General features: G+C 38.0%; 1 protein-coding gene and 1 long non-coding RNA gene across 3 annotated transcripts in view; both read right to left on the bottom strand.

Moving 5' to 3' along the window:
- Positions 1-210: 210 nt before the first annotated feature.
- LOC139736958 (uncharacterized) lies at positions 211-5,425 on the bottom strand. 2 transcript variants are annotated; one of them, XR_011711357.1, is made up of 5 exons: positions 5,282-5,425; positions 3,181-3,364; positions 2,364-2,476; positions 1,073-1,200; positions 211-250 (listed from the first exon to the last, which is right to left on the bottom strand). It is a non-coding gene; the product is annotated as an uncharacterized lncRNA (long non-coding RNA). The 2 variants fall into 2 exon arrangements; XR_011711356.1 differs by lacking the exon at positions 5,282-5,425 and having other exon boundaries at positions 3,181-3,525.
- Positions 5,426-8,326: 2,901 nt separating this feature from the next.
- Positions 8,327-18,122, bottom strand: part of LOC139736903 (G1/S-specific cyclin-D2-like) — a 28,019-nt gene continuing 18,223 nt past the window's right edge. Inside the window, exon 5 of the mRNA XM_071647576.1 lies at positions 8,327-12,039. Coding sequence (XP_071503677.1) covers positions 11,833-12,039 — 207 coding nt within the window. The 3' untranslated portion in view covers positions 8,327-11,832. The remainder of the gene's footprint in view (positions 12,040-18,122) is intronic.

The following is an 18,122-nucleotide window of genomic DNA, read 5'->3' as shown; positions in this document are numbered from 1 at the left end:
TGTCATAAGGATCTATTACAAAATCACCATGAAATTCGCATTCATGACTTTCATCACAGTGCTGCAGGTACACATCAGATCCTCACATCTAATGCAGCCACCCTCCCCCCCCCCCCAAAAAAAAAAAAAAAAAATTGTATATATTGTATATCATTAAATTTTGAAGGATTGAATCCACAGCGGTCAAAACCAACATATGTTATATTCAACCTGTCTGCATCACCTTTGGCAAGCTCCATGCCTTGAGAATCTATATGAAAGAAAAAAGAAAGAAAGGACAAAAGAAATAGAATATGGAAAAAATAAACAATACTGGTTACATACTGAAATTTTGCGACATGCAAATCACATCCCCTCTCCCTGACATTATACAGAGTGGTAACATGTGGGTGTACAGTTGAATGAATACACACACGACTACCACACATATCATTACACAGAGCTGCTTGTCAGCAATTTCATATACAATACATGTATATTAGCGACAGTTTAACAGCATCAAGGGCAAAAAAAAAAAAAAAAAAAAAAAAAATCGTCTGGGTTGTCATACACAAGAATTAGTGTATCAGATTCTTCCTGATAACAAAAAAGGTGTGACACAGACTCAAAATGAAAATGTGCCTGTGACTTAAATCACTCATCTGACATAATGTTATTCATTCATGTCAGTTAAGACTTATTTGACTTTTTTAGAAAGGATTGCAAATCATATCAGGCAAGCTGGGAGTTCAAAAATAAACAGAAAGATGAATTAATGGGTTATGCAACAAGTCAGCTGCATTGCCATGTCAGTGCATTAATCAACTATTGTGGCTGATATAGACATAAACATTGAATCAACTCCCAACTGGGGTATATAAATGCACTAATTTCTTAATTTCTCGTGTGGAACAGTTCACATACAGAGGTGACATTGTTTGTCCACCAAGTCTACAATAATTGCTAAAATAAGAAAGACCAAATTACCTGTAACTGATATGTCATCAACAGAGGTTGCCTTTTTTCAACTGTTATTCAAGTTGTTTATTTTGTAAAATCTTTATACTTTCAGGTTTAATTTGAGAAAGCATACCTGTGTTCTGTCATAGATAAGATGCTGCTATACAGTTCGTAGTCCAATTGCAGTCTGACTCTGACCTGGGTGAAGTTAAGCTGCAGCTGTCTGTCCCAAGGCTTGGTGAGGTTCAGCTCTCTTCAGGCCTTTGGGTTTGCAAATATAAGAACAGTTAAATGCCATACAAACAGAAACATCGGATGCACAAATGGGATATTTGTAAAATATTTAAGATGAGTGTACATCTTTATTAAAACAAGCAATAACAACAAAATGTTCATTAATTATTATCAATTTTGTCAGATATATTATGTGAACAACAAGTTGTAATTGCCAGTTTTCAAAGTTTGAATCACTATGTAATGAGCCCCTGTTAGGAAATTGTAAGAATTTTTAGTAATAAATGAGAGGGGAAATTAATAACAAGCATTCACTTTATTCAGTTGGCAGCAGAATTATTCAACCCCATTGCATTATGGACACTATGGCAAATGAAATAACATTACAATTACTAAATCATATACAAGTGGTGAACAGATAGTTTATGACAAATGCTTACCTGATCAATAGTCTTTGATTTGCATAAAGTTAGAAACTTTGATCATTCATGCATGAAGAGATAAGGTCCTGTGAGCACATTGTGGTCATTTCAGACCTTTCTGTGATCACTGAAGTGTGACGTGTTATGGTCTGATGATAACAATTAATTTCTTTTGTTTTTATGGAATTTTTGTAGTATCTTGCCATTCTATACACAACTCTTAGCATTTCAATGGGTTATATTCATTTTGACATGACTTAAACTTTGAATTATTGATATCATGGCTAAACCTCTGTACAAACTCTATGGTGGCAACTTTCACTAGAAATTAGTTCATTTAGATATTTTTGTGCAATGAAAACTGCCAACTGAAATATTAAGAATCCTACATCAAATTCCATCATATTGTGTCACCTATCAAAACATTGAGTGAACAAACCATATTCAACGAAGTATTTCAGTGATCACTGAAAGGACTAAAAATGACCATAAATGTGATCACTGGACCATATCTCTTTATCCATGAATGATTAAAGTTTGTAACTATATGCAAATCAAAGGCTATTGATCTGTTATTTACTTGTAGCAAACTATCTGATCATCACTTGTATGATTTAGAAATAATCTCAGTTATAATGTAATTCATTATGCCAGAGTGTCCAAAATGCAAGAGAGGGGTTGAATAATTTTGCAGCCAACTGTAGATGATCAAGATAACATATGATTTCTCAACTTGCTTCAATAGCTAAAAATAATTATTTAACATACCAAATGAAGATGGTGGAATATCCATGACACTGTCACTTGACTTTTCCATTTGCATCTTGCCCCCAGTCCTTAACTCTGAACTGGATGAAGTTCACCTGTTGTCTGGTCCTTGGCTGTTTGGAGTTTATTCAATATACAAGAACAGTTAATATCTTACAAACAAGAGTGCAGGACATGGGACATTAGAAAGTATGTTAGAGATGGGTGCTTAGCCGTTGCTATAACAGGCTATAGCAATCAAATTGTAAAGCCCTACCATTGATTTTGAAAGACTGAATTCACTAGTATCTACTGATAAGCTGTAAATAGGACTTTTCACAGTTTAAAATGATAAGCTATGTCGAATATTCTTGTTTCAAACATTGCAAGAGCATGAGGTTGTTTTGATACTAGAAAAGGGAGAGGGTAATATTAAACAATCATAGTAGGACCTACATTATTAAGATAACGTGACTGCTAAAGTTTGTTCCAGGAGCTTGATACATGTAGACATGCAGGTACCCCTCCCCCTTTCCATGAATTATCTCTTTTCAATTGGATCAGTATGTCATATTCTACAGATAGTGAAATAAATAAAAAAAGCACAGAACAGTTGTTTCTAGAAGGGTCACTATTCATTGGATAAGAATGTGTGTTTTCAATTACCAGGTTGGACAGTACAGCAAACATCGTTTCAATATTTCCTGTCTAACACTATTCAACTAAAAATCCAGAGACAATTTGATGTCCAAATGAAAATAATGTTGCAATTGTAGTATTTGAAAATATATTATACAGATATGTTGTCTGCTAAAATAGTATTAGCTAAAATACTTGCATTCTGTTGAAGGTGACCATGCCGGTAGCTAAGTCTCAACGAAGTTCAGTAGCAGTATAGCTGTGGAGAAGATGGAAGTTCAGCAGCTTGGTTCTGTGTTCAGTGAAGTTCAGCAACTGACTCTGGGCTTTGTGAGATGCAGTAGTCTGATTGTAGCAGTCTGACTGATGTTCCATATCTAACACTATAATTGAAAATGTGAATACAAAATAGAAAGTGTGTTTTCAAACTGTTGTTTGATTATACAAGATTTTACACACAATATCTTGAATATGCATGAAATTTGAAATCAGTTCACATGTTTTTGCAGTTTAAATATGTAAAGGACCTTATATTATTATTATTTTTTTTTTTTGGGGGGGGATGATTAAAAGACACACTTCTAGTATTTGAGTTGTCTCAATTCAACATGTGCAAGCCTATAGTTTGGGGTATTATGACTTGAGGTTCTAGATCTTGTCAATAGGCATCCATGTGGCAAGGTCTACATCTACCTAAGATTTGGTAGGACCAGCTGTACTGTGGTTTCACATTTAGGGTTGGTCGCAGTTACAGCCTGAGATGCAGCCACAGTCTGACTCTGATCATCAACTGTTGTCATGTCATCATGAATTAAATTGCTAAAAGAAGTTGTGTAAGTGGTACTTGCATCGGAGTATGGACCTATAGAATCTACTAATTGCCTTGATAGATAGCACTATTTAGAAGACCCATTAACTTCCTTACTGATGAGTGATAGGCCTACTTATGTTAGTGATAATGTGTTTAATTAGATCTAGGAATACCAAGGCTAAGGGTCTAGTCTGGTTATACTTTTGGTATACCGGGTACACTGGTTAAGTAGTATCTAGGTCAGTAGGTGCTACTCAGGATCACTATACCTCCGGATTCTAGATCTATAGACATCTGATAGTATAGCAGTAGAATTCTAGAGGTTCCATGCCAATGAATTTAGGTAAACATCATTCTCTATCTTATTGTGACATATGCATTGCGATTACAGTGCTGTATGCACTTAGAATTGTTGAAGATAGCTTTCAAGTCTGAACCAAGATCTGATCGAACCATGGTTTCCAATTTATATTCTGTGTAGACCTGGATCTACGTACTACTACTAGGCCCTCCTACTACTACTAGATCTAGTTAGTCTAACCACTGTCTGACTCTCTAGATAGAACCCCGGGGCACTCCCTGTTTAGTTGTACACAGTGCTTCGTGTTCGGGCTGGTTGCAGTTATAACCCCTGAAACCCCAGTACGGTACTTTACAAATTTTGGTTGTAGACCTATAGTACCTGGGTAATAGTAACGTTAGACAGTAACATTAGGACTTGTAAACGTAACAATGACACAGGTAATGTTACACTAGGTCCTACAGCCGGTTCTCCGTAAATGCTAACGCTACTGCTATACAGTTCACGTTAGGACTTAAAAACATTAGGCCTAGGCTAGGCCCATAATTCTGTGAGACAAAATAACCTAGATTTTCTAAACTGAAAAAAACAACAACAAACAAACAGATCTTTCCTGTCGATTTGACACAAAACGGAAAATTTGTATCACTTCTGAATACTATCCACACAGGCAAAACAGCTAGTGACAGTGTAATTATTTAATGTTATTTGTTAGACACGTCTTCAAAAATATAATAACAATAAAAATTAAAAATAAATGCAAACCAATTCTTATGAAATTTCTGGTTTCTTCTTCGATCCCCTACACTATTCAGGCCTTAAGTTACCTGCAATTCAGCCATACAAGAACAAATCGGGCAATTGCTCTCATGAAATATCTGCACGCTGAATATATCATAAAAATCAACCCACAAACATTTCACTATTACTAATTTACCATGCTAATTACTAACGTTTTACCTATTTAGCTCCATACAAGTACTCAGCTGGCTATTTAGTCTTTCAAACAAACGGCAATGTGGCTACGTGGGACTATTGTGATAACGCTACTACCGGTAAGACTAGATCTACATCTAGCTAGCCCTTGGAGAATTGTAGAAGATTCGAACAAAAATATATCCACATAATATAACATTATGAATCCTCATGCATTACTTTTCAATTGCAGACAGCTTTAAACATACTCACTAATTGAAATATGTACTAGTAGCGGTGTATAATGCAACTTGGCCTTTGGGATCTTGCCTCCGTCGTAGATTTGTTGCCTCTGCGCTGTATAGTGTGTATACCCTGTGTGTATACGTGCTATGTCTATGTAGCGAGTGCTCACCGTATGTACAATAGGGAGATGATATGCTAATGATATGTTAATTAGTATTACCCTCGAACATGATGATTGAAATAATTAAAGTCTCTCCTAACCTAGGAGAGACTTCGTGAAATGGTTTTCACTTCTCCGTGAAAGTCTCTCCTAGCTTAGGAGCGGCTTGGCCATTCTAAGATTTATGTGATAGCTTTTATGTGATAGCTTCATGAAACGGACCCCCGGTATGGCTGTCTCCATCTAGTCACGCCAGTAAGAAGACGATAAACTAACAGTGATAAGTTTTGGCACACATCCCACTACGCGTGAGATGGTTGAAGTGGAAGGTAGTGATGACATGTTAACAAGAGACCCGGGGGTCTCGCGCTCACCTGAGTATCACAAGTTCACCTTCCATGTATTCTGGCAGACTCTTACCTGAGAACATTGGAAACTTGTGGTGGGGCAGTTTGAGAGCTGGGGGTATGGTGTCTATTTGCATCATATTCCATCACACTGGTAAAAATACCTGCAAGGTACACTGTACTTCATAGAATGTTGGACTATGCAGTTTTGGGCCCCCCTGGGGGCCCTCAGGTGGGCATGGTGCCCATTTGATGGATATGAGATTCTATCCCCCTAGGGATGCTACCTGCCAAGTTTGGTGAAAATTCGTCATGGGGTTTTCAAGAAAAAGACAGAAATTTACAATTTAGGCCCCAATTTAGGCCCCTGGGGCCCCCCAGGTAAGGCATGGTGCCCATAATGATGGAATGAGATTCTATCCCCCTGGGGATGCTACCTGCCAAGTTTGGTGAAAATTCATTGCGGCATGTTCAAGGAAGAGATAAAAATGTACAATGTGGGCCCCATTAGGACCCCTCCCCACCCCCTTCCCCTTGGTCCCGAGGGGGGCACCCCTGATTCCGCCATGAACAAACTTGAAACTACAGTCATCAATGTACCAACTCATAGCTCTATCACTTCTAGTTCTAGAGAAGAAGATTTTTTTAAGATTCCTTAATTTTTTTTATTTTTATTTATTTATTTATTTATTTATTCATTTATTTATTTATTTTATTTATTTTTTTATTTTATTTTATTTTATCTATTTATTTATTTATTTATTATTTTTTTTTTTTTGGGGGGGGGGGGTTGGACCCCTCTGGGAGCCTGGGGGGGGGGGGGGGGGCATGGCGCCCATTTTAACAAATTGAGATTCTATCCCCCTAGGGACGCTACCTGCCAAGTTTGGTGAAAATCGGTCATGGGGTTCTCAAGGGTTCTTCCACCCTGTAGACGATAAAGTCACCCTACCCGAGCAGTGTGAAAACTATGAATGAATTGTTAATCTAAGTGAAGATATACTGTATAGAAAGATGAATAAACAAATACATGTATACAAATAGATTAGGCCTACTAGTAATCAAGAAGTACTCTAATGTGTGTGTACGTGCGTGTTTTTCACTATTTATCATTTTGTGTGTAAGCCTAGTTTTGTATTGTTCAGACGTTGCAGAAATAGATTTGACGTCACAATTCAAATTGTTATTCGTGTAAATGAGTTTCAACATGTGTAAATATGGAATCAACTAGAGGCTGGCAAAAGCTAAATCACAATGCTTATTGAGTCAAGTCTGTTATTTCTTTGCATTCACCGATTGTTACCAAATTGTTGTCTGTATATTGAATCATATATTATGTATATATGAATAACAGCATCTTTTATTTTGATTCACACCATCTTCAAGATAAAGCGTGCCATTGACTCGACAAAGCCCTATGGGCGAAAATTCGTTAAAACAATGTCTTTTAGAGTTTTCTTAATTACTACTGTTGTGAACACACACACACACACACACACACACATATATATATATATATATACACACACAGTAGAATATACACGTACATACATACACATACATATATGTGTGTTCTCACAATGTATGATGCTGTCTGTACAGCTTTGTTCTGTTTTCAAACTATTAGTACACTGAGCACTTACTTTTTCATGTTTATCTTTATTTTAAATAAAATGTACATAATAATCTAAGGGGCATTTTTCTTTGTGGTAAAGTAATCTACTTGCAATTCAGAATGAGGACAATCTCAGACGAAGCTGTCTAAAATTTCTTTAGCTCAGATCTAAAAAATAAAACAAAATAAAATAAGCTGAATATACATATTGTGTAAAAATGCCTTTAAGGCCATCATCATCAAACACACACCCAGCAACACTACCAAACATCATCATCATAATTACCTTAACGAACGAAGCAAACAATTTTTACATATTCATCCCATCATTCCTTTCAGTGTCACAACGTATAATAAGAAATCATAAGCCAATCTGCATATTTGTTTTTTTCTTTTATTTTAATTCTCACTCAAAAGGCCTCACAAGTAATAACCACATATTAATATAAAAACTCTGCACACATTTGTTTCCAATACCATTACATCCTGAAATTTTCAATCCAATTTAGATGTTATGGTTGCCATGATAATAAAAGACACAGGACAAACAAAACATAAAAACTTTCTTGCAGATTTAAGAATCTGCACATAAAGTATCATGGCAACCACACATACAGAATTGTTTTCTCTTGGATGTAAACTCATTCCGACTCCGTCGTAGTCTCGCTGAAGACATTTCACAAAAAGAAAAACTGCACTCCAGTATCATCAAACAAACAAAAAATGATAGGATGTTAAATTCAGCGAAGAAAAAAAAGAGTAAGAAAAAAATTGAAGAGAAAAATAGAATAAAAGAGATGGGAAAAGAACAAAAACTTAATGCAAAAATTTGACTAAAGAAATCTTCCAACCAAAATTATTTTGGCAGGAAAGAAAAGTTCTGGTGAATTCCACCTAATTTTTAGATGTGAGAGAAAAGATAAATGGAGAGCGAGGTGATGAGAGAAAAGAATAGCGAAATAAGATATAAGACTCACATGTAAGAGAAAGTAGATAGCTGATAGTACCCATGCATATAGAACACAGTCAATTTTGTGATTAAATTGTTTCGGAAGCATCCATTCAATTGGTCCTACTATTCATACATGTAGTACAATTACAACTGAACCACTGGTACTTAACAAAATTCTGGTGAAAAAATAACACATATGAAAATAACTTAAAGGAATTTAAAATGGGATCCATTTCTGCTCTTAGCATTTTGAGTGTTATAATCACGTTAGAAAATTTATAAACATTCATTATAGATGGAATGCATAATTAAACAATTACAAGACGTACAGGATAAAATCGGGACATCATAACAAATTAACATTCCAAGTTTCACAACACACCATTACATCTTATGGCTACCTTGTATTTTGTGTGTGTGCAATATATATTTTAAGTACTACTCAATCCGTTACAATATATCTCCTTTCTCTTTACTGTTTCTTTCGACAACCCCTCACAAAACTGCCTGAGGAACTATATTCAGAGCCATAGCAGACAAGATAGAATAAATTTTGATACACGTAAGACACACAAAATCCCTCATGAACAATGATTTCTAGAGGACAAAACAAAACTCACAACACAGCCAAGGTCGTTTTTCATAAGTGGTAGTTCCTATTTTGATTTTTTGATAAAGGGAAAAAAAAAGAACAAATACTTTAACAGAATCTAACATAGGCCACTGCAAAACTTGAATAGGGTATATGTTTCTGTCACTCACACTCAATCTCGCACACAGGATTTTAGTTTAAAAATAAAACTCTTATACTCAACTATGCCTTGACTATCACTGTCCTCAGTGTCACTAAACTATTATTTTTGTACTTTTTTCTTAATTTTGAGAAATTTGATTTACAAAGAGAGTAACAGCTAAGTTTGAATGACGTGTTGTTCTCACATACAAATGGAAATGTTCAAAACTGAGTTATAAAAGCCTGCAAGAATTTATAAACACACCAAATAGCATAATACTTTGCAAAAACACCACAAAATCCATTATCTAGTACTCATGATATGTCAATTTCAAATGGAAGTTAAATGCAATTGATGCTCAAGATAATTCTTACATTACAAGTACTGCATGGTTCAGGTTCTGAGTTAATTACACCTCAATCCAGCTACAGATCATAAAATCTCACAAAGAAAAAAAAAAGAGAACAAATGGAGAACACATGACCTAATACAGTTGCATGAATATATCTTTGGGCACTTATTTGCATACAAGAGCATGGAGCAACTTCCTTACAGATAACAAGGAATATAACATCCATTATTGCTGTTTAACTTTTAAGGCACAGTGGTAAAAAGATTACACTTTGTTATTCTACAATAATAACATACCTACTACAAAATGCTCATCTGTAGTACTCCTATCCCTGTTGACAAAGAAGGGGGTGGGTGTACCACAACAGAACATGGATTTTGCTCATTCCTCTTGGAACAGACACAAGACAAAACATATTCTAGTTGTGTCAGCTCTAATTCATATGTCAATGGGATTTGAAAGCGACCATATTTGGAATGATATTGTGTTGGCGTACTGGACTGGAAGGCGAATGGACCGCTCCCCTTTATGGTGTGGAATGATTGAAGTGCTGGCACACACACATATCAAAAAATAATAATGATAATAATAATGGAATAAAAATCTGTGAGGTGACATTCTTATACCCTTCAGAAAGATCTTCATAATCAAGATTTTACACAAGGTAAAAAAAAAAGAACAACAAACCCAACAAGTGTCATGACAGTATGGCACATTGGTACATCTTAAAAATTCAATGCAGTCAAAACTTTAACATTGGCATGCTCTTTTCACATTGTTTACAGTGAACAGAAATGCTTCGTGGAAGAAAAAGTTGTTATTGCAATTTTACTTTTCATATCAATATGAAGGGACATACCATCCACATCTAAAGAGATGTAGTAGAAAAAAAAAATAGAAAAAATAGCAAGATTTCTGACAAGTGCATTATTACTCGATATCACCATTACTCATGAAACTAATGTCCTTTCACTCATACAAGCATGCATACAAATATTAACTTCAGCTTCCTTTCTTAGTAGTAAATTTAAAAATCCTAGATCTGACTTGCAAAAAATAAAATACGTTGTCTAGAAAAAAAAAAAAAAAAATGAGGCAAATGAGGTTTCCACTAAAAGCTACGTCAATTAGTTTCCAAAGGAAATACACTAATTTTCAGACTTCAGCGGCTGCATACAACATTCCACCACATTTTTCTTCTTTTTTTTTTTATAAGAGAGATAGAGAGCACCTCACCGACAGTCTGTCAGGAGTACTTGCGTTGCCAAGTTGAACAGGTGTAGTGATCACAGACATTTTGAGAGTCTATGCTCCATCATCAACTATCCAATCCATTTTACACAAACAGTTTCATCCAGACATCTCCATATTCCTCCATTCAAACAGCATCTGATTACCGTTGTTACGAATTTCGATGGATAAGAAAGAAAATTCAACGACAGTAACATGTACAATATGCTATTCTACTGCCACAATTACCACAATTACACATCAATCAGCATTCTCATCATCATTATCATCTTCATCACATTACAATTCCTTTATAGTAAACCACTTCTGAAACCATGGAACAGTCAAGGCACATTGGTGAGCCAATGTCTGCAGGTAGATGCCTGCACAGCTATCCTTCCAACTCTTTCTACATACATCTCCTAATTGCATTGAAAGTAGCGTAAATTATCAAATTCACTCAAAAGATATGTTGACAATGGAGCACAGACTTCTGGTAGGTATATTGCATCCACCTGTGTACAAATATTCTTGAGAGTAGTTATAAGAAATATATGTCTCAGCTGCCACTATTATAATTACTCTCCTCTGTGAGGAAGGGGCCAGATGGTTTGTCGGCTACATGACGGCCTCTAGGTGATTGCTGGGTGGAATCTTGCGATATCAGAAAGGTTTGAGAGATAAAAAGACTTGTGATTAGTACTGTGCTGAATGTAGTCACAGACTGCATCCACCTCACTCTCAGTGGGAGAGAGGGTGTGAAAGGACTAACAGAACCCAGCCATCTTGCAGATAATTTGGGTGTGGCTACATGCAGGTGACATGACATTGGCCCCTCCCTCTTTTGCTCACTTTTCTGGAGCAATGGTACCCGTTTCCTATGACAAGATCATGTTTCTGATAGCGTAGGGATCGTCATGAGCTATCTCGCCAAAGACACTGTTCCCATGCCGCAGTGCTTTCCCCCAGGGCCTGCCACGACTGATCTTGGAAACTTCTTTCCCCGTCTTCTCCGAAGTTGTCTGGATGATGAGAAGTGAAATGCGGCGGTGAAAACATCCCACCGCCGCGCATCTCCCTGGGTGCTTGCCACAGATGTTGCTTGGATGCGGAGGCTTCTGCCATGTTCTGTGATCTCAGTTTGTTTGGGACAAACTGCCTTCTTGGCACACGCTATCACTCCGGCTGTCAACAGAGGGGGCTGTGGTGCTGTGCCATGGAGCTGGTCACAATCTCCACCTCGTCCACTCCTGTTGGGGTGCTTGGTTTCTCTGCCTCCCCCTCCACAGTGTGCGTCTTCGTAACAGCAGAATGGTCCACATCCTTCGGAGCTGCTGGGCCCAGGTTCTTATTTAGTAGTGCCTCCATACGGTCACGCCACAATATGAGGTAGTCCTGTGAGGAAAAGACAAGGAGACAAGAATACGTTGAAAATAAAATGGTGCAGATTTTGAAAAGCTTTCTTTCACAAATGTGACAATACTGCATTATAGGCATCTCCTGCTGCTTTAAGCACCATGTTTCTCCCATATGAGAGAAGCATGTAGAGAATATCAAAATCATTGACACAACTTAGATCAGGTTGAAATACTGCACACACTGCAAGCCTTTAAAGCAGACCACTGACGTGCGTGCAGGTATGCCTAGGAACTGAATTGAGGTCAGCATTGGGTCAAGTATGTATGCATCGTCCAATCAGATGCAATGATTTCCCCTCGAGGCAGACAGGGGGAAAGATAACCCAATACTTTGCCATCACCATGGCAACGGATGACAACAAACTCGGCGGAGACCCACACTGAGTCATATTTCTCTAGTATCTCCATGAAGTGCACCGCAGTTGTGAGAATTTTATCAAAATTATGAGATTATCTCTGTTTTCCTTTTCTCTCCTCACCCGATAGGAACCTAGAAATGACCCAGAGTGCCACCGCTGGGCTCTACTCTTCAATAAAGTACACATTTTGTGACACTTTGGAAGGGTGGGGGTGGGAAAAGGAGCGAGCGATGGCTGTTGGATACACACGTATGCCATGCCTACTGCTGGCTCCTTCAAACTCCTGGCTCCCACACACAGCTGAGCTGTCATAGAAGACCATTCATTTCACCTTGGTCACCTCCTGTTCTACCACCTGCTTGCGGTATTGGTCTCAAGTCCTCACCCCCATTCATAAATGTCTCCCATATTCATCCCAACAGCAAAGACAAATGGACACTTAGCACATCTTAATTCACCTTTGCCAACTACTTCATTTTCTCTGAACTATCTTCATCTTATGTGAAACAAGTGGAAACAAAACAATGCAACACTTAAAAGACTTCTAAAAAGTCTCTCCAAAACAAGGGCGAATAGGCATCAGTTGTATTTGATGGTTTCAAGGAATTACAAGTCTGTTCTGGTTTCCATTCTGACCCAGGTGTCAGATTAATTCGGCCACACAAGGAGGAGTAACAGAATACTAAAAGTGCTTTGTAAAGGGAGATTTAAGTACCTCTTCTTGTCTAAAATCAGCATATCTTTGGGAGTTTCATTGTTTTTGCAGAAAATGAGAAAACACAAAACAGTTCCCATCAATTCCAAATCACCATGCTGTGAATTCTTCTCCCCTTTCATGAATTTAACTGTGGGGAAAAACATCCTGCTCTTAAAACACACCTACAACCAAGTTGATTCAAAATATTTTGGAAATGAGATCCGGCTAGGCACCCCGGATGTGGTGAGGAATAACAAGAGCCATAATATGCAGATGTATAGCTTTTCACTCACAAACTTTTGCCAGACTTGAAAGTGACATTGAAGGGGTAAGTTGTTTGTTTGTTTTTTTCCTGTTGTGTGATTGTTTTGCCCTATTTAAAGAATACACTGTAGGTCTACATATATCTTCTATGTATACATAAATATGCATATATTATACACATGGCTTAACTAAGTTGGAGAGTGGAAGGCCCTAAAACATTGACTCCTCAATGCTATGGCATAAGTATTGAGAGTCGCTCTAAGGAGCGACATGAAATTTCCTTCTCATTTCTATTTTGCTTCATTTACACAGTAGTACAGAACAGGAAAACAATGCATATGGGTTACCATCATATCACCTTATGGTTTTATTTTTCTGCTTGAGTATAAAATGAGAAAGCATGAAGAAATTGTCTATTTCAGAAGGGGTGACTGCTCTGAAAGGGCTTGGGGCAGGGGTTTTTCTTCACTGTCCACAAACATTTGACAATACCTAGCTGTATTGTTTGACTTTGATTGTTACCAAACTTAATGTTATGTAGACTCATCACGATCATGATGCACTAGCACAACATGCGTGAATGTTTGCTTGAAATTCATACATGCGTAGAATAAGAGTCTAATGGTAGGAGCACCTGTAGCATTCACTGTAACATGGTTATTTCTAATCTGCTTTGGAAGTAAATACATACAAGACTGCTCAGAATATGAAGACACAGTATCATGCTACTTTCTGAAGCAGTTGCATCATTCTCAGTTGGCCCTCAAACGCAAAAGCACAAGAAAATACACAACAAAAACAACCTATAAAGAACACAGCATCTAAAGCAGCAACATATTGAAATGATTGAGGGGGGGGGGGGGGGGGAGGGTAGTTCCTTGCCTGTAGACCACACAACCCTAGCACAAAATGCTTCCACATAGTTTCTCTATACAACAGGTCAATGAAATCAGCAACTGAGGTCAAATCTTGTCTGCATACCTTCCTTCCCACAATACCTTGTGTGGAAACCCCAGGCATGAACTCTTTATCAAATAGTCTCCTGTCAACACAGCAGCTTTTCTCTAGCATGAATCATTCAAGGCATCATTTGTGCAGGCAACATTTGGTGAGCCTATGAACATTACATTCTACGGGTCAGTCTTTCAAAAGCTCACTGTCGAGATTCTTATGGACAAGACTCTCCTAAAGAGAAGTTAAAAAAACAACAACAACGAACCACTAACTACATGTAATCAATGCATTGTAGTAGGCAATATCATCTTCTAATGGTCTAGGATGAAGAACAAACCTACATACAGAAAAAAATCTCTTGGGCACAAGCAAAAGAAAAGTGTGATTAGGGTGGGGTGAAGAGATCATTGAAAGGCAAGAGAAAAAAAAAACTTACAATATTCGCGACTCAGGGGCACAAAATCACAGGCTTATTTGTTCTACCCTCTTTTGCCTTAATTCCTCTCAGATAGATTACAGAAATAAGACCCCAGTGAGAAAGGAATGTGCATGGGAGCTAAGCCCAGGGAGAAGGGGATATGTTTCATTTCTCAGTTACAGAATTTCGAAGCTTGGACAGACGGTACATGGTACCCACATGAAAAGGACAGTTTGTTAGGCAGGAGGACGTGCAAAATGTGAAAAATATACATAGCACATCAATCACTTGTGGATTTAATTTTCTCAACAACCTCCCAATTGCACTTTTTCTTTTGTTCTTGATTTAAATGGGGGAGGGGGGGGGAGTGAGGGGCTGGAAGGAACTTAAAGGTCCAGTTTACCTTTGGGAGCAGTGATGTGAAAAATGTTCAAGATATCGCCTTTCATGCATATGTGTAGGTCTGTTGTACCACAAAACACCCTCCCATACAAAATTTCCACAATAAAGCCTAAAATATAAGGAGATATCAGTGTTTTTCTCAATAAACCGTAACTGTAGACGGTTTAGTCTGGAAACATTTTTATTATAACTATTGTTCACATTTTGTGTATTTAACAACACTTACCATCGATTATACGCATTCAAATTTTTACAGTGGTTGTTTCTATCCCTAACTCACATTTTAGAACTATTTTAAAGCACTAATGCTTGGTTTTGTTTCATCTGCAAATGGTAAATTATGCCTTTAAGGGGATGGGAGGAGGTGAGCTGTACAGAGATGAAATACACAATGAATTCCCCAGTTTGGCTCGTGGAATACACCCTACAACACAACCCACAATTCAGGCGCACCTTTTCAACTCAATTTTAATGGATATAACGTATAACCAAAAAATTGCATTCTTTGCACAAAGAATGTGGAAGCTTTCATGTCATGCTGAAAACACAAAAATACCAGGATAAATCAAAGCAACTCGAGCAATACCAATTGTACACTGACTGCTAGCCTTGTGTGTTGTCTTTTCTACAATTAGGTCAAAAATTCTTGAGCGAAGGCTATACTACTCCATTCAATGTCATGAATGGAGTGCCACAATGCTGTATACAACAAAGGAGACAAGCCTTTATGCAAGACTAAAAAGTGGATGAATGAAATAACCAAGGCAACGGCCTGGGAGTCAGACTACACACCACCTTGTGGACATAGAGTATCGCTCAGGAGATAACCATTCTATACTCCACCCCTGTATTCATCATCTGTTTCACAATCATAAACTGGGAATAAATTCAACCTTTGGGCCATTGAAAATATGCAGGATTCTTTGGATTTTGGACCTACACAATTATTTCCCCCCATGAGAAAACCAAACATCAAAAGGGCTTAAGTCAAGCTCTACCTGTGCGCACTCACTGTTATGTCTACAAATGTTCATGCATAAGCTAGCAAATCTTTCCACCAGACTTGATTGTATCATGGGACTGAATGAATGCAACGAAACGGGCAATCAATTCTATCCTCAGTACTTTAGGCATTTGAAACCCAATGTATGCATTGATCTAGAAATTTACATTGTTCCGTGATAAATGCAAGCCCGAGTACATGCTTTTGCACAGTCTAGGATAGGCTCTTGAAAGGCATACTCTCTCTTACACATGAAAGATGAGATTGCATTAAAACATGGCATGGCATGTCCCTGTTATCCATATGAAAAGAAGTATTTTTTTTTTCCTCAGGTACTGCACAAAATCCTTAATGCTCACAAAAGGCCATCTTAAATCTGTAATATGTAGGACTGGGTTTGATCTGTGTGCAAGAAAGAAAAGTTTAAATACAGTTGTAGCCTTAACTATTCTCTGCCATAACAGAGACAGAGCACCATCGTGACTTGCTTGAAGTCGACTACTGAATAATTGTAAAAAAAAAAAAATAATAATAATGATAAATCACAGAGTACACAGAGAAGTTTGCCATGTAATGGTAGAGTGCAAAGAAATTGCTGTGATCTCCGATACAGCCTCTACAGGGGACACTTATTCCTGCAAGAAAGTCCAAGGAGGCCTACAGGGATTGAGAACATGGCCAGCTGACGGTCATTGTCCGTTACCCCATGATGGCTCTCTGGCCTGGGGTCCATGCTGTGGGGTTTTGTCAGCTCTAAGCTCAACAAACGAATGAAGAACTTGTCACCTTTGTGTGGCTTCACTGGCTTTGTCACTTAATTTCCTGCCTGCATAGAAAGCACACCTATTGATTGCTTGAGTATGCTGAGCACTCCTTTCTTCTAATTATTGGAAACTTGACAAAGCCTGCCTCTCCACTATGAATGTTTTGGGCAGAAATATGTCGTCTTTGCCTTTAAACTAAGTACTCCAATTCACGTGGGCCAAAACCTTTGGTGAACCCATGAACAGACCAGACCCCCCCCCCCCCCCCACCCTATCCCCTTTTCAAAAGAAAAAACTTCTGAGGATATATCTTTGTAATCATGAATACAGGGGACTTTGACCCAATATAAAGTCTGGGTCTTGTGGCATATTTTTCATCACATATAAAGCTGGTGCACCGTCTTTTCTGCCAATACCAATTCCACGACAAGACCACTGCCCGAGCTGAGCAAAAATATTGATACATATTTCCCACTTAAAGCACTTTCTAATGTATCACTGCTTTGGGTAGCGGTCTATTGAGAAACATGTGAGAGATTCTTACAGATTAAAATGTGACAACAATCACAAAATCAGAACAGAGAAAGAGGGGGGGGGGGGGGCGAGGAAAAGAACAGACAAGGACAGCTAAAAATTGAACAGTATGAAAACAGTGAATAGCCACAAAAATCACATGCCCTCCCTCAGAACGCTCCCTCTATTATATTTTTCTAGGGGGCCACTCAGGTGGACATAATATTTCCCCAAATGTTTTTTGTTTGGTCTACACAGCATGGAGTCAGAGATCTGTCTCTACTGGCAGAGTTCACCCAGTATGAAGTTTTGTTCTGTTCTGCTTTTTTCCTTGCTCCACAGGAAAAGTCCTTGTAACACTCCTATCATGTGAACAGTGGGCACTGCCAGCACATTTCCCTCAACATCGCCAGGTACAAGACACTGCAAAGCCTCTAATAAAACTTGTTCAGGTCATCCGTTACTCCATCCTCTGTTACTCTGTTCTTCTGTCCTTATGCCTCACGCACGAAAGAAAGAGAAGCTACTTAACACCACCATAGTATTGACTTAAAACAACAATAACAAAAACCAACTGGAATACCTGCACCTCCCTTGCTGTCACCCCTTGCACTTAGTTTGCCCTCTCGTCTTTGTGTCACTGACCGGTAACCCTCCCATGCTTCAGAAAGGATTTTCCATCCGGC

Source organism: Diadema antillarum, unplaced genomic scaffold (assembly GCF_040938485.1).
Source record: "Diadema antillarum isolate AM-2024a unplaced genomic scaffold, OU_Dant_1.0 seq00000674_RagTag, whole genome shotgun sequence".
NCBI lineage: Eukaryota > Metazoa > Echinodermata > Echinoidea > Diadematoida > Diadematidae > Diadema > Diadema antillarum.
Note: the sequence above shows the minus strand (reverse complement) of the source record. Positions and strands in the feature narration are given on the sequence as shown.